Source organism: Hyla sarda, chromosome 3 (assembly GCF_029499605.1).
Source record: "Hyla sarda isolate aHylSar1 chromosome 3, aHylSar1.hap1, whole genome shotgun sequence".
Classification (NCBI taxonomy): Eukaryota; Metazoa; Chordata; class Amphibia; order Anura; family Hylidae; genus Hyla; species Hyla sarda.
This window is the reverse complement of record NC_079191.1, coordinates 423031064-423052144: the sequence shown is the minus strand read 5'-3', so window position 1 is coordinate 423052144 and position 21081 is coordinate 423031064. Positions and strand designations below refer to the sequence as shown.

Below are 21081 nucleotides of genomic sequence, written 5' to 3'. Positions count from 1 at the left end.
ACAGTCAGGTGTCAGCAGAGAACACTGTTGTCAGAAAAGAACAACTCAACTTCAGCAGCAGATAACTATTGGAAGGATTAAGATTTTTTAATAAAAGTAATTTACAAATCTGTTTAACTTTCTGTAGTCAGTTGATCTAAAAAAAAAAAAAAAAAAAATTTTTCCTGGAATTCCCCTTTTAATTGGGAAAACTCCTCTCTTCTCCTGTTCTCATCTACAGGGTGCCACATCACATCACCTCGGACAAAATTTCTCAAAAATGTTTGAGATCACATTTGAAGATCCTAAAAAACCAGGAGAAAAGCAGTATGCCTTTCAGAATTCTTGGGGTCTCACCACCAGGACTATCGGAGTAATGACCATGGTTCATGGAGACAATATGGGGCTGGTGCTGCCTCCCCGAGTAGCCTGTGTCCAGGTGAGCCCTGATTCACTGCTAAGTGTTTGTATGAGAAATGTTAAAGAATATCTATCCTTATACAAACAGAAGTTGTGATTGGTGTGGCCAAGTGCTAAAACCTTAGCTGATTGCCAAAAGAATGTATGAATGCATAATACCAAGGAGACCATAATACCAAGGAGAGGCGAGTCTGGTGTTTCGTATTTCCTAATAAATCCCAGCTAACAGCGCATTTTTGGCCAAAAAACTAAATGCCATGTGGCAATCTCCAACCTTAAAGGGGTACTCCGCTGCTAGACATCTTATCCCCTATCCTAAGGTCGGACACTTATCTCCTGTCCTTAGGATACGGCATAAGTTGTTACATCCCGGAGTTCACCTTCATAGATTATGAATAAGAGCATTCCTTGCTAGAAACTCGCCTGTCTCTGGTCCTAGGAATTGCTATCTGTACACCTTTCAGTCGTCATGAAATACAATATTTGGAGTTTAAGGAACTTTCCAAGAATCATTTACTTTTTCTAAAAGTCTGATCCCTTGGTCGAATCCTTCAAAATTTTGGGATGTCTGGTTTAGAGAATGTTTCACAGGGGAAAATAGTGATTTGGTTTTTCTGAAGTATTTTGCAGCATCAACATAAGTGACTTCGATACAAAATCCGAGGCCTTGGTGACTAAGAATACAGTAAGCTCCCCCTAGTGGTGGCTGCAGGCAGTAGAATTTTTTTATGTAATGTCTATGTAGGAGATTTAAAGGGGTATTCCCATGCCCCCAGCCTTCTGAACCTGATGTTCAGAAGGCTGGGGTACAGGAGTACCCCATTTATGCTCTATTAGAAAAAAAAACGAATTTATTTTCAATAAATAAAAAAAATAGTCTCCAGCATTTTGTAAAATACAAAAAATTAGTATATAATTTATTTTAATATTTCTAGATTATTATAATTCCATGTGGCATCACAAACACGCTCTCAGAAGACGACAGAGAAGCTCTGCTCCAGAAGTGCAATCAGTATTTCAAGCGCCTCCTTAACGTGAACATCCGGGCACGAACCGATCTGCGTGACAACTATTCCCCTGGATGGAAATTCAACCACTGGGAGCTGAAGGTTAGTTCCCTGACATTGACCTCCTGCTGACACCTCTCATCTGATGCACTTTACATAGAAAAATATATATATATTTTTTACCGTCTGTGAGGGTCATTAGACAGAGGTTTATTACGACTCTTTTATTGGCGTTTCCTCATCCGCTTATAATCTGCTGTAAAAATTGTGGATTATAAAACATAATTTTATTGAAAATAGCAATTGCTTGCACTTTATGTGTGACTGATTACATGGTAAATGCTCGCTGGTTAAACATTGAGCTGGGGTTTATTAAGTGACCTGTCTATACTGTACAAAATCTGCTGAAATCAGAAAAATATTTATCTACCTCTCGCCCATTTATTACACCTAGTGGCTTTTAACACGTTTCCGTACAGCGCTGTACATTCACGACATTGGCGGGTGGTATTAGCGGGTCTAGCATTGATACCCTGTTGCTACTGCCAGGCTAGTAAAGGCCCCCTGCTCTGCCAAGGACCTAATAGGCTGGGTGGTAGTATAAGGGTGCAGAAAATCCACAGGATTTACAGTAGCAGTAAAGTGGGTAAGAGGTTTTAAAAATCTCACCCATGTCCTCTGGAATAAAATCTGTACAAAATTCAATTGTAAACTGATTTAGACATCTAAATGTAAATGGGTTCCCATACGCTAAGAGCAAGCAATAGGCCTTCATGATAACTTACCGTACATATATAGGTGACGTAATCCTTTGGTCTGCCAGCATTGCATAGCTCTGTGCAATGGAGGCGGGCAGCCGACTCCCCTGCCCCATCAATAGTCTGCCCCGCCCCGCCCTCTTCCATGACATGAGATCTGGATGTAGCAAGAAGCAGAGCGTTCATCTCCCAAAAATCCCCTGCGCAGGCTCTTGCATCAAGGAAGGGGGTTGGGTGACGAGGGCTGCAAATTGATGAGGCAGGGGAGCTGGGCGAGCCAGCTCTCCGCCTCCATTTCTCAGAGCTGCGCAATGCCAGCAGCTTTAGAAACAGCCAGAACATAGGAATACATAAATTAACCCTCTTTTTACAGCTATTCACCTGCACTATAACCCAGTATGTTGGGTTTAGTGAGGGTGAAATAGTGGTCAGTTTCTCTTTAAAGTCTGCACCAAAGCCACCAAATTGAGTCTATACCCCTATATAAACGGGCACAGCACACTGCAATACAGAATTGTTGCAGATTGCATATTTAAATCCTGTATTTTTAAAACTGTAAAAAAAAAAATTGTGTATATATATATATATATATATATTATATGTATATGTGTGTGTGTGTGTGTATATATATATATATATATATATATATATATATATATATATATATGTATATATATATATAATAGCATTTTCTAATCCCCTAGCTGTAATATTGAAAAAATTGTTTATATGGAAAAATTACACATGTTTTACCTTTCAGAACACTGTGTATATTTTATAGTACTTTAATTACCCTTATTTTTTTATATTACCATACAAAAAACTACAAAGTTACAACCAAATTTAAATAAAATTACCTTATTTGTATCGCAGTGCTGTAAAAGAAAAAAAAAAGGAAAATCCATTCTTCATTGATATGATCGATACTTCGTCTTGCATGAAAGGGTTAATCCAGCTTAGAAAAATGTATCCCCTGCACGGAGCGGGTCAGTGGGTGCCCTTTATTCATCTCTATAGGAGAGCCCAAGCGCTGTACTCGGGTATCTCTTGCTCTCCCACAGAGATGCATGGAGGGGGTGTGTCGACAACCGATGCGTTTGGTGGTCAACACAGGTCCGTGCAGGAGGAGAGTCAGGGCACCGGGCAGGACATCGCGGGGGTCCCAGCAGTCAGACCCCCCGAAATCTGAATTTATCCCCTATATAAATTTTCCTAAGCCAGTGTTTCCTAACCAGGTAGCCTCCAGCTGTGGCCGAACTACAACTCTCAGCATGCCCGGACAGCCTTTGGCTGTCCGGGTATGCTGGGAGTTGTAGTTTGGCCACAGCTGGAGGCACCCTGGTTCGGAAACACTATATCCTACACTGTACTACGCCTTTAAATTTGTTGGTACATCTGTGTCTTGTTTTGCTCTGCAGGGAGTGCCCATCAGGTTAGAAGTGGGGCCCCGAGACATGAAGAATAAGCAGTTTGTAGCTGTCCGACGTGACACCGGAGACAAGATGACAATTCCGGAGGACCAGGCCGAAACGAAACTGCAGGATGTTCTGGAGGAAATTCATCGGAATCTCTACAACAGGTAACTTACCACTTACCTTTTATAATGTCGCAGTTGCTTATAGTGTTTTGTGAATGAGTTATCAGACTCTTGTATCGCTGGTTGTCTCCTCCTTTAGGGCCCTCAGCGATCTGACAAGTCACATGATTGCGGTCGACACAATGGAAGAATTTCAGAAGCAGCTGGATACAGGGAAAGTAAGTGGACTCTTCCTTCTGTACTGATTTCGGGTGCGTTCACCCGGCTGTCTGTCCCGTTTCTTTTTCCCCGTTTTGCTTCCGTTGTTGCTGCTTGTAAACGAATTACGAACGGTTGTGAAATAATCCCATTGATGTCATGTTTTTTTTCTTTCACATCCGTTTGCACCCGTCTGCGCTCATTTCCATTTTTGCTTTTCTTATGGTTGAAAAGACGGTGCGTTAAGTATTTTTTCTCCTGTCAAAAAAAAAAGAAACGAAAAAAAACGGATACAGTAAATTTAAAATTGAAATCTGTGGAAATCGGATGAGCCTTTAATGTCATCCGATTGCATCCGTGTTTTTTTTTTAAATCCGTTTTTTTCTGAGCATGCTTAGAAAAAAAAAGTTTTTTGGTATTTTAACTGAACTATAACGGATACAAACGGAGAACATCTGTTTGCATCTGTATTTATTTTTGACGGGAGAAGAACGGGATGGGTCTAGACGGCCGTGTAAATGCAGCCTTACAGATGAATTATTCTCCAGTCACATCCAAATCCACTGTCAAAAGGATTCCAGTTTCTTGTTGGTTGGTTGATTTCTTCATGTGGTGATGCATTATGGGAGATATATTGTCCATAGTGCAAACACTACATCTGCTACAATGTAGACAAGTACTAGTACAACTGATGGAATGCAACATTTTATACTACAATTACAGCCTCATTAAATCTCTCTCTATTTTTTTCATTTCAGTAATTCAAAATTTTCCTTAACCCCTGTCCATATCCCCTAATAGGGCATATGGACATCATAGAAGGGGGCCCCCCACTTATGACACACAAAGTTAGAAGAGCTAGCAGAAGGGCTCCCACTCTTTTGGGCCATTTCATTTCAATGGCTGGGATGTAATTCTTTATTCCTCTTGCGGGGGTACCGTATAGCCATGTGTGCATGGTCCATCGTCAACTTAAAGGAGAACTCCAGAATATAAAAATTGTCCTCCATACTGCCGGCAGAAAAAAAAAATAAAGATGTACATACCTTCCTTCGGTAACCGGCTCCGGCATCCGCTGCGATCCTCTTCCTGGTTGCTGGTGGTCGGCCAGTCATACTGCTGGTGGTCGGCCAGTCATACTGCACTCAGCCAACCACCGGCCGTAGCGAAGTCCCGACTCAGCCGGCGATGGGCTGAGCGGCAGTGTGAGAACGCTTAAAGACACAAAATTCTTCACTACACCGGCACCTGCTGCCAGGGCCGAAAACGTCACACTGCCGCTCAGCCTATCGCCGGCCGAGTCGGGACTGCACTGCGGCCGGTGATTGGCTGAGTGCAGTATTCCTTCGCACACCGTGGGAGCGAAGGAAGGTATGTACATCTTTATTTTCTCGAGCGCTTCATTGGGGGACACAGGACCATGGGTATATGCTGCTTGCCACTAGGAGGCTGACACTAGGCAAAAAACAAAAGAAGGCTGGCTCCTCCCGGCAGGATATACCCGCCTCCTGGCTCTAAGCAACTCAGTTTTAGCTTAGTGTCAGAGGAGGCTAGACACAGATCTGGAGCTCTCCAGACCTGGTCTTCATTCTTTTGTTTTTTTCTTAGTTTCAGGGTATAATTAGATTTTCTCTCCCTTTTTAATTTTATCTAGCGTGGGGTGACAGGAGAGTGTTGCCGATTGCTCCCCCACATGCGAGCTAGGGGCACCGTGCATTATGGATGGGCCGTCAACCCCTCCTCGCCAACAGCCAGCGCCTGGTGGTGTACCTTTGATCTGCGTCCCCCAATCGCCCCTGTTAGCCATGTCGGCTTAAGGCAGGTGGCACTAGCTGGAGGTCCCTTTTTTTCTGGTAAGTATTCCCCCCCCCCCTCTCCCTAATTTCTTGCCTGGGCAGGGGGTCTCTAAGCGGTTACTAGGTCATTAGGGGTTCATGGGGGGGTTCTTTTCTGTGACCTCGGGAGTTAACCCTCCACTATCCACACACTAGATCCTTGGGGCCCCTTCTCTCCTCGCTGCGGTTGTGCGGTTTCGCTATAGTACTCGCAGCCACAGCTTTTCTCCATGGGGGCAGTCTCCTGTCAGGGGCTGCGGGCGGCGTGCTCCTTCAGCGTGCCGCTCTTCTCTTTGCGCAGTGTTCTGTCTCGGGCGGCGCAACTGCTCACGACGCCCGACTTCAGTGCAGGCAGTCTCTGTCCTCAGCAGGTCCGGAGCTACGGGCAGGTTGCTGATTTAGCCTTCGGCTCGGGCCTGCGCTTAGCTCCGCCCACTCGCAGAGCAGTGTAGGCAGTCCTCTTATCTTCCGGCAGGTCCGGCGCTGCGTGCAGGAAGCTAATTGAGCCCGCGGCTCAGGCCTGCGCATAGCTCCGCCCACTTTTCGGAGCGGTGTGCCGTTGTCCCTGGCCCCCCTCCTAATCCTCCGGCCAGTCTCTTTACAGCGCGCGCTCCGTCCTCCTATACCGATGGGGCTGACCTTCTCAGTCACCCTATGAGGCGTCCTCGCGCGCTCTGTGGGATCCAGTGGCTCCTCCCCCTCTCAGGTTCACCTCAGGGTGGATGTGCTCTGGCTTCGCTCAGCTGCTCCTGTGCTCCTGATCTGCTCTGCTGCTCATCTCTTCTCCCTGCTGGCCCACCACGGTTCCTCCAGCTGTTTCCAGGCCCCTCTCAGGACACTGACCTCTGGGTGAGCTCGCTCCTTGTCTGTGACTCTCTGGTTGTCTGACTTACTAGTGCTCCTAATGTCCAACCCCATTCCCGCCCCCCTCCTCCCGGCAGGGTTCCACTGCGCTGGTCACTTACTATGCAAGGCCAAATTGCCAGGCGGTTCCTCTGAACCCACCTGTACGCTCTACGCCTCCTTGCGCTCCAGTGCTATCCTGCCTCTTGCCCAGGGTGGCCCTCCAGATGGCGTGCGGTCTGATCCTGCTCCGGAATGGGTCTCCTCTCTCTCCCAGTCCGTCTCTGATTTGGCCAGGGTTTCCCAGGAGGTTGTGTCTGCGTTGGGGTGGTCCTCCTCGCGCTCTTCCGGTAGGGATTCGGCGGGGAGTCCCTCCTCCCGCCCTCCCCTTCCGCTCGGGGCGCCTTTCCTCTCCTGAGTCGGACCGTCCAGGGCCTTCCCACCGGAGTTCCCGCTCCCATTCCGCTTCCTCTAGGCGTCAGCAACGGTCGCCTGGAGTCCACTCCCGGTCTCCCCGCTCCAGGTCTACCTCCCCTCACTCCAGAACTCCTCCGGAGCGCTCCCAGTCCCCTGGTGAGCGGGCGGACTCAGATTCAGATCCTCCCTCTGACTCGGAAGTGACTTCCCGCATGTCAGACATGGTGGAGAGTTTGGTGTCTGCAGTTAGGGACACCTTCCACTTGCAGAACCCGGAAACTTCTGGGGCTGTCCCAGAAGTCTTCTTCCGCCGCGCTCGTCGGACTCCCCAGGTCTTCAGTCCCCATGCTGAATTTGATGAGCTGTTGGAAGCGGCCTGGAAGCACCCGGACAAGCGCTTACATGGGGTCAAGAAGCTCTGGGCTCTCTTCCCCTTCCTGCAGGAGCTAGTTACCAAGTGGTCCTCTCCGCCTACGGTGGACCCTCCTGTGTCTCGACTGTCCAAGTCGACTACCTTGCCGCTGGCTGACGCGGCTTCCGTCAAGGATCCGGTGGACAAAAGCATTGAGTCTCTGGCTAAATTCGCCTTTGAGGCGGATGGATCGGCCTTGTCCCCGGCTTTTGCCACCACCTGGGTGTCCAAAGCCCCGTCTATCTGGGCTGGTCAGCTGCGCCAAGGGATCTTGGCGGGTGCCTCCTCTAGCGACCTCCTCTTGGCGGGCGCCTCCTCCTGCAACAAGTTGCCCATGCAGGTGACTACTTCTGCTGGGCTTCCTTGGATTCGGCCCGCTGCGCGGCCTTCACCTCGGGCAACTTAGTGGCCCTCAGATGCTCCGTGTGGCTTAAGGCTTGGAATGCCGATGCAGCCTCTAAGCGCTCCCTCACTGAACTTCCGTTTCAGGGATCTCTGTTGTTCGGCAAGCGCCTTGACGAGATCATCCCGGAGGCCACGGGGGGGGCAAGAGTTCTCTCTTGCCTCAAAATCGTCCGCGCCGTTCAGATCAGCGGCAGAGGACTTTTTCCTTTCGCCCTTTCCGTTTCTCGGGCCGCACGGATCGGCCCCAGCCCTTTCAGGGTCCTTCAAGGCTCGTCCCTCCTGGAAGTCGGGCCCTCGTTCCAACCGCCCCTCTTCCAAGTCAGGGAGCCGCAAGCCCCCCACGGCATGAGGGTATTCCCCCATCCGAGTCTTCCCCTCGGGTGGGGGGTCGCCTGTCCCTCTTTTGGGACGTTTGGCTGGCGCATGTCCAGGATGCTTGGGTTCGGGAGGTCGTTTCCCAGCGTTATCGCATAGAGTTCGCTTCTATGCTCCGGGATTGCTTTTTCCGGTCCCGCCCTCCTTGTTCTCCTGCTCTGGCAGCAGCCTTTCAGGTGGCCCTCCGCACTCTACTTTCCCAGGGCGTGATTGTGCCGGTCCCTTCTCAGGACCGCTTCTCGGGGAGCTACTCGAACCTCTTCGTGGTCCCCAAGAAGGACGGCTCGGTTCGCCTGATCCTCGACCTGAAGCTCCTGAACCGACAACGCCTCAGGCACTTTCGGATGGAGTCTCTGAGGTCAGTTGTCGCCTCCATGGATCAGGGGGAGTTCCTCTCCTCCGTGGACATCCGGGATGCTTACTTACACATCCCTTCTTCCATACTTGGATGACCTGCTCATCAAGGCGCCCTCCTTGGAGCAGAATCGGGCCAGCCTAAGCATCACCCTCCAGACCCTTTCCAATTTCGGTTTGATTATCAACCACACCAAGTCCAATCTGTCCCCGTCCCAGTCCCTGGTTTTTCTGGGGCTCCACTTCAACCCAGCAGCTGCTCGTGTCTCCCTGCCGGAAGACAAACTCTGGGAGCTCCTGTCGGGGGTGCGCTCCCTTCGGGCGCCGGGCCCATTTCCCATCCGCACCTGCATGTCCGTTTTGGGGAAGGGGGTGGCCGCCATGGAGGCGGTTCCCTTCGCTCAATTCCACTGCCGTCCTCTCCAATGGGCCTTCCTGTCCAGTGGGACAAGTCCCCCTTGTCTCTCCACCGCAGGATTCGTCTCTCTCCCCAGGTGCGCCTCTCCCTCCTTTGGTGACTCCAGTCCCCCCTTCCCCGAGGGGGTCGTTCCTTCCTGCCCCTCCATTAGCATGTCCTGACCACGGACGCGAGCCTCCTCGGCTGGGGAGGGGTCTTCCGGGACCACACAGTCCAGGGTCACTGGACTGCGTCGGAGTCCAAACTCTCCATCAACGTTCTGGAGCTTCGGGTGATCCTCCTGTGCCTTCGGCACTAGAGCTGCCTTCTCTGGGGCCTCCCAGTCCAGGTGCAGACGGTCAATGCCACGGCCAAGGCATACATCAATCGCCAGGGGGGCACCCGCAGCTCGGCGGCCATGAGGGAGGTCACGAAGATCCTCAGGTGGGCGGAACTTCAGGTTCCGCCCCTCTCGGTCGTGCACAAAACTGGAAGGCCAACATCCTAAGTTGCGCCAGCGTGGATCTGGGCGAATGGTCTCTCCACCCGGAGGTCTTCAGTCTGATCTGCCGTTGGTGAGGAACGCCGCACGTGGACCTGTTTTTGTCACGTCAGAACAAGAAAATCCCTCTCTTCGTGTCCCCTGGACCTCTTTCGACCTTCCCTACCTCTTCCCACCTCTTCCGATTCTTCCCCGGGTTGTCCGGAAGCTCAAGGCGGAGGGGGTCTCGGGCATCCTAGTGGCTCCGGACTGGCCACGTCGCGTGTGGTATGCAGACGTGGTCAGTCTCGTGGCAGACATTCCCTTCCGAACCGTCCCGACCTTCTCTCCCAAGGGCCCCTCTACCACCCCAATTCACTTCCGCTGTGTTTGACGGCGTGGCGGTTGAAACCACGGTTTTGAGGGCTCGGGGGTTTTCCTCACGCGTTATCCGGACTATGCTCCGTGCCCGTAAGCCCTCGTCCGCCAGGATTTACCACCGCACCTGGCGAGCGTATTTCCGCTGGTGTGAGACCCGTTCCCTTTCTCCCACCTCCTTCTCTCTGACGAATCTCCTGTCCTTCTTACAGTCTGGACTAGAGACGCGTCTTGCCCTCAGTTCCCTTAAGGGGCAGGTTTTCGGCCCTGTTGGTCCTTTTCCAGCGCCCTCTGGCGTCTAACCTTCATATTCGCACCTTTTTGCAGGGCGTGGCCCACGAGGCCCCTCCTCTTCGGTCCCCCACTGCGCCTTGGGACCTTAACCTTGTTTTGGATGCCCTTCAGGGCACTCTGTTTGAGCCTCTGGTTCTGGTTTCTCTCCGTTTGCTATCTTGGAAGGTGGCCTTTCTGGTTGCTGTCGCATCCCTTCGCCGTGTCTCGTAATTGTCCGTCCTCTCCTGCCGTCCCCCCTTTCTGGTGCATCACCAGGACAAGGTGGTTCTTCGGCAGGTGCCCTCTTTCCAGCCTAAGGTGGTGTCTCCCTTCCACCTGAACGAGGACATTGTGTTGCCCTCCTTCTGCCCGTCCCCCTCCCATCCGAGAGAATGCCGGCTTCATAAGCTGGACTTAGTCCGGACCGTGCGGACCTATTTGTCGGTCACCTCCTCCTTTCGGCGAAGCGACTCCCTGTTTGTGCTCCCCGAGGGAAGGCGCAGGGGAATCCCGGCATCAAAGTCCACGATCTCCCGATGGATTTGTTCCGCCATTTCGGAGGCGTACTGCTGTAAGGGTCAGGTGCCTCCCTTCCGCGTGACGGCTCACTCCACCCGAGCGGTGGGGGCCTCCTGGACGGTCTGTCACGGGTCCCCGGTCCTGCAGGTTTGCAAGGCTGCGACTTGGTCGTCTCTGCATACCTTTACTAAGTTTTACAGGGTGCATACTTTTGCTTCCTCCGACGCAGGCTTGGGCTGCAAGGTTTTACAGGCGGCGGTTTGAGATTCCGTCTGAGCCTTCTTCTGTCGGGGTTGGTTTTCCCTCCCAGGGACTGCTTTAGGAAGTCCCATGGTCCTGTGTCCCCCAATGAAGCGCTCAAGAAAAGTAGAATTTTGGACTTACCGTAAATTCTCTTTCTCTGAGCTTCTATTGGGGGGACACAGCACCCATTGTTTTGTTTGCAGCCAGTTGGTTTCTGCCCTTCCGGGGCGTGGGTGTTGTCCCTTTTTGGTTGGTTGTCCCTTTTCTGGGTGTTGTGTTCGACTGTTTTTTTCTGGGTTGGCTCTCCTTCTGCTTTAGGACTAAAACTGAGTTGCTCAGAGCCAGGAGGTGGGTATATCCTGCCGGGAGGAGCCAGCCTTCTTTTTGTTTTTTGCCTAGTGTCAGCCTCCTAGTGGCAAGCAGCATATACCCATGGTCCTGTGTCCCCCAATAGAAGCTCCAAGAAAGAGAATTTACGGTAATTTTTTTTTTCTGCCAGCGGTATGGAGGGTAATTTTTATATTCTGGAGTTCTCCTTTAAGGGGATACTCCACTGGCCAGTGTTCGGATTATTTAGCTCTGAATGCTTTGCAGCCACGCCCCCTCCCATAGACTTGCATTGGGGAGGGGGTGTGGTGTGACATCACGAGGGGGCATGGCCGACCCTTGCAGCTAAATGTTCTGAATGCTGGCCAGTGCAGTACCCCTTTAAAGCCAAATACAAGTGTATAAAGGAATACTTGTTGCTTAAGTAGAATTCACCTTGCGTGCCACGACATAGGATCCTCTGCTGGCATCATGTGACCTGCTCTTGTGTCTTAATCCAGCATTTTATCTGCTGTAAATGTCAGCGAGTTCATCAGAGGTGTCAGGCCAGGTATCTGTTATCAGATAACACTTGCTGGTTGCATAATTTACTGTAGAACTTTATCTTTTTGGGTTCTATCCATAACTACGGTCTTTATTAACCCCTCAAGGACACAGGGCATACAGGTATGTCCTGACGTCCTGGTATTCCGTGGGAATTCCGGTCCCTGCCGTTCGCCGGGGGCGGGGCTTGGGGTCCTGAGACCTAACAAACCCCCTCAGTCTCCAAGACCCTCACCCCCCCTGTCGACGATTGCAGCAAATCACTGATCAATTCAGATAGGCGATTTGTGGCGATTGCGGGCTGATCGGGTCTGTGGTGACCTGATTGCCAGAAAATAGGGATGATCGGAGCTGTCCGAGACAGCCCCGGTCATCCTGAAGGATAGGACCGGTAGGATAGGTGCTACCTTCTCCCATCTCCTGCCATTTCTCATTCAGGACCGACCATTGGAAGTTGGGGCGGGTGGGGGTTAAAGTTGAAATCCCCGCTCTGCCTACCCCTGGATGTGGGTGGAAGATGGCGGCAGGTGCCAGAGTACCTGAGGACGGCAGGCGATCGCAGCGGGACCGGCGGCAGGCAGCGGCGGGATCGGCGGCATTAAGGAGGTAGCGGTGGAGGCAGCAGTGAAGATCAGTGGTAAGTGATCTTCACTGCTGCCTTCTAGGAGTTGCCAAACTACAACTCCGAGCATGCCCAGACAGCCAAAGGCTGCCGGGAGTTGTAGTTATGTAACATCTCGCCCTGTGGTATACCCTTTATCTGTCAGTGTATGCTGAGAGGTGAAGGCACACTGATTGCAAAACAGAGTTTGTTTCTTAACTCAGTGTTTCCCAACCAGTGTGCCTCCAACTGTTGCAAACTACAACTCCCAGCATGCACTGATAGACCATACATGCTGGGAGTTGTAGTTTTGCAATAACTGTAGGCACACTGGTTGGGAAACACTGAGTGAAGTAACAAACTCTGTGTTTTGCAACCAGTGTGCCTCCAGCTGTTGCATAACTACAACCCCCAGCATGCTCGGACAGCCGAAGGGCTTGCTGCTAGTGGTAGTTTTGCAACAACTGGAGGCTTGCCCCCCATGTGAATGTACATTCACACGGGGGGTTATAGTGTTTCTCAAGTTTGAGATGCGGCAGATTTTCTGCTGCAGCTCAAACTCCCAGCGGGAAACTCGCTGTAAACTCGCTCGTGTGAATGTACCCTAAAAACACTACATTACACTAACACAAAATAAAGGCTAAATCACTACACATACCCCTACACAGTTCCCCCCCCCCCAAATAAAATTTAAAAAAATTCTTGTACGACACAGTTTCCAAAACGGAGCCTCCAGCTGTTACAAAACAACTCCCAGTATTGCCGGACAGCCATTGATTGTCCAGGCAACAGTTTAAGGCCACATATGGGGTATTTCCGTACTCGGGAGCAATTTGGTTACAAATTTTGGGGGCTTTTTCTCCTTTTACCCCTTATGAGAAGGAAAAGTTGGGGTCTACCCCAGCATGTTGTTGTTGTTGTAAGCAAAAATATTATTTTCTTTTACACTAACATGCTGGTGTTGCCCCATACTTTTCATTTTCATAAGAGGTAAAAGGAAAAATAGACCCCCAAAATTTGTAACACAATTTCTCCTGAGTACGGAAATACTCCTTATGTGGACGTAAAATGCTCTGCGGACGCACAACAAGGCTCAGGAGTGAGAGCGCACTATGTACATTTGAGGCCTAAATTGGTGATTTACACAGGGGTGGCTGATTTTACAGCAATTCTGACATAAACGCAAAAAAATACCCACGTTTGACCATTTTGGAAACTACACCCCTCACGGAGCTTAACAAGGGGTATAGTGAGCCTTAACACCCCACAGGTGCTTGACGAATTTTCGATAAAAGTTGAATGGGAAAATGCAAAAAAAATAAAAATAAATTTGACTGAAATATTGGGGTTACCCTAAATTTTTCATTTTCACAAGGAAAAAGAGCCACAAAATGAGTAACCTCATTTCTTCTGAGTAAGAACATAGTCCATATGTGGATGTAAAGTGCTTTTCTGGCGCACTGCAATGCTCAGAAGAGAAGGAGCGCCATTGGGATTTTGGAGAGTGAATGTGTCTAGAATAAAAAAAAAAACATTTCAGAAAAATTCACTTTCCAAAATCCCATTGCCACTTCTTTCCTTCTGAGCCCTCTAGTGCACCCACAGAGCACTTTATGTTCACATTTGAGTTATGTCCTTGCTCAAGGGAAGTTGGGTTACACATTTTGGGGGGCTTTTTCTCCATTTACCCCTTGTAAAAATTCAAAAATGGGCTCTACAAGAACATGCAAGTGTAAAAAATTTCGATTTTCAATTTTCTCCTTCACTTTGCTGCTATTCCTGTGAAACACCTAAAGGGTTAACAAACTTTCTGAATGTCATTTTGAATATTTTTTAGGGGTGCAGTTTTTATAATTGGGTAATTTATGGGATATTTCTAATAGCAAGGCCCTTCAAATCCACTTTAAACTGAACTGGTCCCTGGAAAATTACCATTTTGAAAATTTTGTGAAAAATTGGAAAATTGCTGCTGAACTTTGAAGCCCTCTGGTGTCTTCCAAAAGTAAAAACATGTCAATTTTATGATGCAAATATAAAGTAGACATATTGTATATGTGAATCAATATATAGTTTATTTGGAATGTCTATTTTCCTTACAAGCAGAGAGCTTCAAAGTTAGAATAATGCTAAATTTTCAAATTTTTCATGAAATTTTGGAGTTTTTCACCAAGAAATGATGCAATTATCAACCAAAATTTACAACTGCTAAAGTAGAATATATCACGAAAAAACTATCTCTGAATCAAATTAATAAGTAAAAGCATCCCAGTTATTAATGCTTAAAGCGACAGTGGTCAAATGTTCAAAAAATGCTCTGTTCCTTAAAGTGAAAATGGTAAAAATAGCTGCAATTCAGAATATACTTTGCGTTCCTCACCGTTTTTATGATTAGTTTGCTGAACATAGCTTGTCCTGCTGTCAGCTGAAAAGTAGGTAGAATTGTATCACTCTAGAGAATGCTCTGTGAGCTAAATTGACACATTGTAGTAAACTAGCACAGATATTAGTTCATCCGATGTATTTAGCTTACAGAGCATTGTCTAGACTGGATACAATTGTATCACGTTTTAAGCGGAGGGCAGGACTAGATATGTACACTGTATTAATCTGGAGTCCAGGCTGTTAAGTTCACAGAGCATTGTCTAGACTGGATACAATTGTATCACTTCTCAGCTGAGAGCAGGACTAGCTATGTACAATGTATCAGTCTGTAGTGCAGGATGTTTAGCTCACAGAGCATTGTCCAGACCGGTGTTTCCTAACTAGGGTGCTTCCACCAGTTGCAAAACTACAGCACCCATGCTGGCAGTTGTTGTTTTGCAACAGCTGGAGGCAACCTGGTTGGGAAACACTGGTCTTGACTGATCACTTTTCAGTTTAGAACAGGACTAGCTATGTACAATGTATCAGTCTGGAGTCCAGGGTGTTTAGCTCACAGAGCATTGTCTAGACTGGATACAATTGTATCACTTCTCAGCTGAGAGCAGGACTAGCTATAGAGTGATCTCATTCACAGACCAGCAAAGAATGGAAGTTTATAAAGTAATAGAACGTTCATGTTTATACAGAAATTAAATAATCAGTAATTTTTCAACACATTTTACATATATCAATTATACAAACTTTGTTATACTTTATTTATCAGCAGGAGAAGAAGATGATGGTCCAGCGCAGAAGCTCGAGGAATATTGTGATTTATTCACATGCCATATGGAGCAAAACAAAGAAACATGGTACAAGTGACGCGTTTCGGCCTTACGCAGAGGCCTTAGCCTTGGTATGACTAAGGCCTCTGCGTAAGGCCGAAACGCGTCACTTGTACCATGTTTCTTTGTTTTGCTTCATATGGCATGTGAATAAATCACAATATTCCTCGAGCTTCTGCGCTGGACCATCATCTTCTTCTCCTGCTTTCTGTTTGGGTGTTGCCTTCGCCCGGTCCTTGCTGCACCTGGGGTGAGCTGAAGCACTGCAATTGCTGTTTCTTTGTACTCTGTATTCATCGGCATATGAAACGCCGATAATAGGCAAAAAACCTACTGGTGTGTTATACGCCGATAAATATGCTGGTCACTGATTTAAAGTGACTGCAGAGCCGGCTGCTTGTTAAAGATTTGCAGCCCGATCGCAGCCTCTTCAAAGCAGTAACTAGCGGCTGTGTTCTCCCCTGCTATTTTATTTTTTATTTAATTTTTTTGCTCAGGTTCAGGCGGCGGGTCTAGCTGGGCTTGCGCTGTCAGTGAAGAATGATGAGTGATGTCACTTGCCGGCTCCACTGCGCAGTGTCATGGGCATCACTAGAAATTCCCTGCGGCCGCTGCTGGTCGCTGTTCTGAAGTGTCCGCTGATGGGCTGCTGATCTTTAACAAGCAGCCGGCGCTAAGGCCACTTTGACCAGTGGCGTCTGCAGGATGTTACTAGTGATCTCTCTGACGCTATGCAGAGGGACGTCACTCGTCATGCCTTACTGACCATACAGCCCAGCAAGACCCACCACCTGTCCCTGCCGGAGCAGCCAAGTAAGGTAAAAAATAAAAAAAAATAAAGCAAGCAGGAGAGAAGGGGGGGCAATGATGAGGCACAGAGGGGAGGGAATGATGAGGCACAGGAGGGGATCACTGGGGGAATGATGAGGCACAGGAGGGGATCACTGGGGGAATGATGAGGCACAGAGGGGATCACTGGGGGAATGATGAGGCACAGGAGGGGATCACTGGGGGAATGATGAGGCACAGAGGGGAGGGAATGATGAGGCACAGGAGGGGATCACTGGGGGAATGATGAGGCACAGGAGGGGATCACTGGGGGAATGATGAGGCACAGAGGGGATCACTGGGGGAATGATGAGGCACAGGAGGGGATCACTGGGGGAATGATGAGGCACAGAGCTGATCACTGGGGGAATGATGAGGCACAGGAGGGGATCACTGGGGGAATGATGAGGCACAGGAGGGGATCACTGGGGGAATGATGAGGCACAGGAGGGGATCACTGGGGGAATGATGAGGCACAGAGGGGATCACTGGGGGAATGATGAGGCACAGGAGGGGATCACTGGGGGAATGATAAGGCACAGGAGGGGATCACTGGGGGAATGATAAGGCACAGGAGGGGATCACTGGGGGAATGATGAGGCACAGAGGGGATCACTGGGGGAATGATGCACAAGGGGAATCACCGGGAAAAGAAGTAGTACAGGGTGGAAATTTTCTACCCAAATTACCCTGGTAAAATAAGGGTGCGTGATGTGTCGTACACCAGTGCAGGTTATATACCCATAAATATGGTATGAAGCAAACAATGGTAGACACAGCTCTCCCTCTCGCCCGCTCCACGACACGAGACAGGACCAGACCCTCAATCCAGTGCAACAGCAAGAACAAAAGGCAATGTCCAGCGTGGAAGTTCAAGCAATTCTAAGCAGTTTATTTAGCAATTAGCCAACATGAAGAACAGGTGACCCATTTCGGCCACAGTGCGCAGCCTTAGTCGTACAACTAAGGCTGCGCACTGTGGCCGAAACGCATCACCTGTTCTTCATGTTGGCTAATTGCTAAATAAACTGCTGAGAATTGCTTGAACTTCCACGCTGGACATTGCCTTTTGTTCCATAAATATTGTATATCTTGTCAGAAGAAAAAATACATACATATCTCAATTTTTTTCATGCTCCCCTTTCTCCCAAACATAAAAAAAAAACCTTAAAGTGTAATATCTTACCCCAGTGCAAAATTCACAGCTTACACTTATCAGTACTGCTCTTTAACGTCCTCAATGCTGCTACTGCTGCTTTTGAGATTGTCCTATAGAGATCTAAGGAAGCAGGATGCTCCTGTGTGTGCGCAGTGTGTGGGAGATGATATACCAGCTGCTTTACATTCACCAGCTCAGGGACACATGACATTTAGAGCAGGAGCCTGAATTTTAGCCATATTTTCATAAAAAAAGCAAAGGGTGACTAAAGCATGGAAGAAGGCTTCTACTGTCTGTGTTGGTGAACCTGGGTATGGCCAACTTAAAGAGTACCTCTCATGATCTTGATAAATGTTATAATCCTCCCAGGTCACTGCCCCCATCATGATAATCTACCCCCTGCCTTTATTTTTTATTATTTTTTAGTTTTATCCCTTGATATTGCTCTGTATTTTCTGCTCAGTCTCAGTCAGATTCACAGACTGGGAAGGGACGTTCCCCAGCAGGTATGACATCATCTGAAGCCATACAGGGGAGAACTTCCTCCCTCACTCTGCTACACACAGCCCAGAGCAGTTCAGTGTGAGATTATCTATGATTTGATAAGGCTGCACACACACCCCCCTCAGCATTCCCTGCTTTTAGACTTCTGTCAGGCCAGCAGGAGTCCAAAGTCTGTGCAAGGGACATGGGAAATGTCCTCTTGACAAGTAGGGAGACACCTAGTGGCAGCTTTTTTAAACACAAATAAAACTTAGAAAACTTCATTTTATTTTTTAAACAAAGTACAATAGAAAGATTTTTATATTTACCATAAGGAGTGCAATAGCAAATATGATTAGTTTTAATGAGAGTGCCCATTTAAAGGGGATTGTCTTGGCGCCCACATCTGGAGACATATGTCCTACACAGGTGCATGCTCCCCCCCCATACACATACTAGTAATGGATGGGGACATGCTGCTATAGTCAATCAGCAATGTTGATGGCAACAGTGTTGTTTACTTCAATTACAAGGAGGCTTTAGGTTAAGCTCCTATAGTATACGCCCTTCCTAAAATGGCAGAAACGGAGATTCGTGCAGAGATAAGCCTATAATAAAATGCATGCGAGATCATGACTGATAATGTAAGAAAGACCAAACAATGTCAAGGTCGATCTGAGACCAGATAAATTTGTTGCGGGAACGTCAACAGGAAGCCATCGCGTTTACTGTGACGGCGCTAATCTTTATGGCATCTGATTACTAAGATAACTTTTCTGCGTCCATATGCAGTATTGTGTGTTCTGTAGGATTGTAAACATCCCCAGGAATGGGATAGAGAGACTGAGGTCTTCATGGAAATTCCCATGAATTGATCTAATGCAGTGGTCTTCAACCTGCTGTTCTCCAGCTGTTGCAAAACTACAACTCCCATCATGCCCGGACAGCCAACGGCTGTCCGGGCATGCTGGGAGTTGTAGTTTTGCAGCAGCTGGAGGTCGGCAGGTTGAGGACCACTGATCTAATGGTTCATAGGGAATGGCGATTCATTAGGTTCCGTGGATCATAGTGTAGACCAGTGTTTCCCAACCAGGGTGCCTCCAGCTGTTGCAAAACTACACGCATGTGTGTATATACATCTGTGCTCGCGTGTGTGTATGTGTGTGTATATGTATATATATATATATATATATATATATATATATATATATATGTATATATATATATATATATATAATATATATATTTTATATATTTTATATATATATATATATATATATATATATATATATTATATATTATATATAAATAAATAAAAATTGTGGATAAGCAGCACAACCAGGCAAAGATGCAGTGAAGTTGGGTGCAAGCGTCTTGTTGGTCCCGGTCACGGACCCCAAAATGTAGAGAAAAAAAGATGGTCGCAGCGCTTCAGGTAAGTGAAAAAATAGTGGCTTTATTCCACGCTGCTGTTTTTGCATGGAATAAAGCCACTATTTTTTATCTTGAGTGCTGCGACCATCTTTTTTCTTTAAATATATATACTAGGGATCGACCGATTATCGGTATTTTGGGCATTATCGGTATTGGCAATTACCTTGCCGATAAGCCGATAATGCCCCGCCCCCACCGCACCGCGAACGGCGGAATATCGGTATAAGTTATCGGCCGATCCCTAATATGTACACATATATATATATAAAATAAAAATAATTATGATGATAAAATTAGGGATGCACCTAAAGGGAGATTTTGGTCCTAAACCGAAAATTTAGGCTGTGCTAGGTTGAAAACAAAAACCAAAAAATGCATTGTCCCCACCGACTTTTTTCAATATAGTTTTTGTAAAATTGTATTATCAGAATTTTTTAGTTACTGATGTACTTGAAGGTGACACCGGAAGACATATGGGGTAACTATAGAAAGTACTGGCCGGGCTTGGAGCCACAGCACTGCCACTCACCATACATTGACTCCACCATACACTATAGGAGTACACACCGATCTGGCTGCTATGGGCTACTACTCCATTTTTCCTCAGCACGTTCCCATAAATCTCCCCCTTAAAAAAAATAAAATAAAAATAAAATCAGTGTGCTTTAACCCCTTAAGGACGCAGCCCTTTTTCACCTTAAAGGGGTACTCCACCCCTAGACATCTTATCCCCTATCCAAAGGATAGGGGATAAGATGTCAGATCGCCGCAGTGCCGCTGCTGGGGACCCCGGGGATCGCCGCTGCGGCACCCCACTATCATTACAGCGCAGAGCGAGCTCTCTCTGTGCGTAATGATGAGCGATACAGGGACCGGAGCATCGTTACGTCATGGCTCCGCCCCTCGTGACATCACGGCCCGTCCCCTTAATGAAAGTCTATGGCAGGGGGTGTGACGACCGCCACGCCCCCTCCCATAGATTGGTATTGAAAGGGGCGGCCGTGTCGTCATGAGGGGCGGAGCCGTGACGTAACGATGCTCCGGTCCCTGTATTGCCCGTCATTACGTGCAGAGCGAACTCGCTCTGTGCTGTAATGATAGCGCAGTGCCGCAATGGGGATCCCAGGGGTCCCCAGCAGCGGGACCGCGGCGATCTGACATCTTATCCCCTATCCTTTGGATAGGGCATAAGATGTCTAGGGGCGGAGTACCCCTTTAAGGACTGAGCCCTTTTTCAGCATGATTTCAGCAGGCATCCTGATCCGGTCCCCAAACTGCTAGCGGCGGGGAACGGAATTCCCACGGGCGTATCCATACGCCCTCAGTCCTTAAGGACTCGGGATGCAGGGCGTATGCATATGCCCGGCATCCTGAACAGGTTAAGGACGCAGGGTTTTTCAGTTTTTTCATTTTCATTTTTTCCTCATCACCTTCTAAAAATCATAACGCTTTAAATTTTGCACATAAAATTCCATATTATGGCTTATTTTTTGCGTCGCCAATTCTACTTTGCAGTGACATTAATCATTTTACCCAAAAATCCACGGCGAAACAGAAAAAAAAATTCATTGTGCGACAAATTTGAAGAAAAAATTTCATTTTGTAACTTTTGGGGGCTTCCGTTTCTACGCAGTGCAAATTTCGGTAAAAATGACACCTTATCTTTATT

The 21081-nt window shown here is 48.0% G+C and overlaps 1 protein-coding gene and 1 long non-coding RNA gene across 7 annotated transcripts in view; one reads left to right on the top strand and one right to left on the bottom strand.

Moving 5' to 3' along the window:
* Nucleotides 1-21081, bottom strand: part of LOC130363058 (uncharacterized) — a 44376-nt gene that overhangs the window by 11527 nt on the left and 11768 nt on the right. The window contains exon 1 of one of the 2 annotated variants that reach the window (XR_008891707.1): nucleotides 3760-3887. The exons of the other annotated variant lie outside the window; for it this stretch is intronic. This is a non-coding gene — a long non-coding RNA (uncharacterized LOC130363058). Of the gene's footprint in view, nucleotides 1-3759; nucleotides 3888-21081 lie in introns of those variants that run through there. 2 annotated transcript variants of the gene reach the window in all.
* Nucleotides 1-21081, top strand: part of EPRS1 (glutamyl-prolyl-tRNA synthetase 1) — a 147918-nt gene that overhangs the window by 123063 nt on the left and 3774 nt on the right. For all 5 annotated transcript variants that reach the window (XM_056568365.1, XM_056568366.1, XM_056568361.1 and 2 more), the window contains 4 exons: nucleotides 221-418; nucleotides 1335-1508; nucleotides 3583-3743; nucleotides 3841-3919. In XM_056568365.1, coding sequence (XP_056424340.1) covers nucleotides 221-418; nucleotides 1335-1508; nucleotides 3583-3743; nucleotides 3841-3919 — 612 coding nt within the window. The remainder of the gene's footprint in view (nucleotides 1-220; nucleotides 419-1334; nucleotides 1509-3582; nucleotides 3744-3840; nucleotides 3920-21081) is intronic.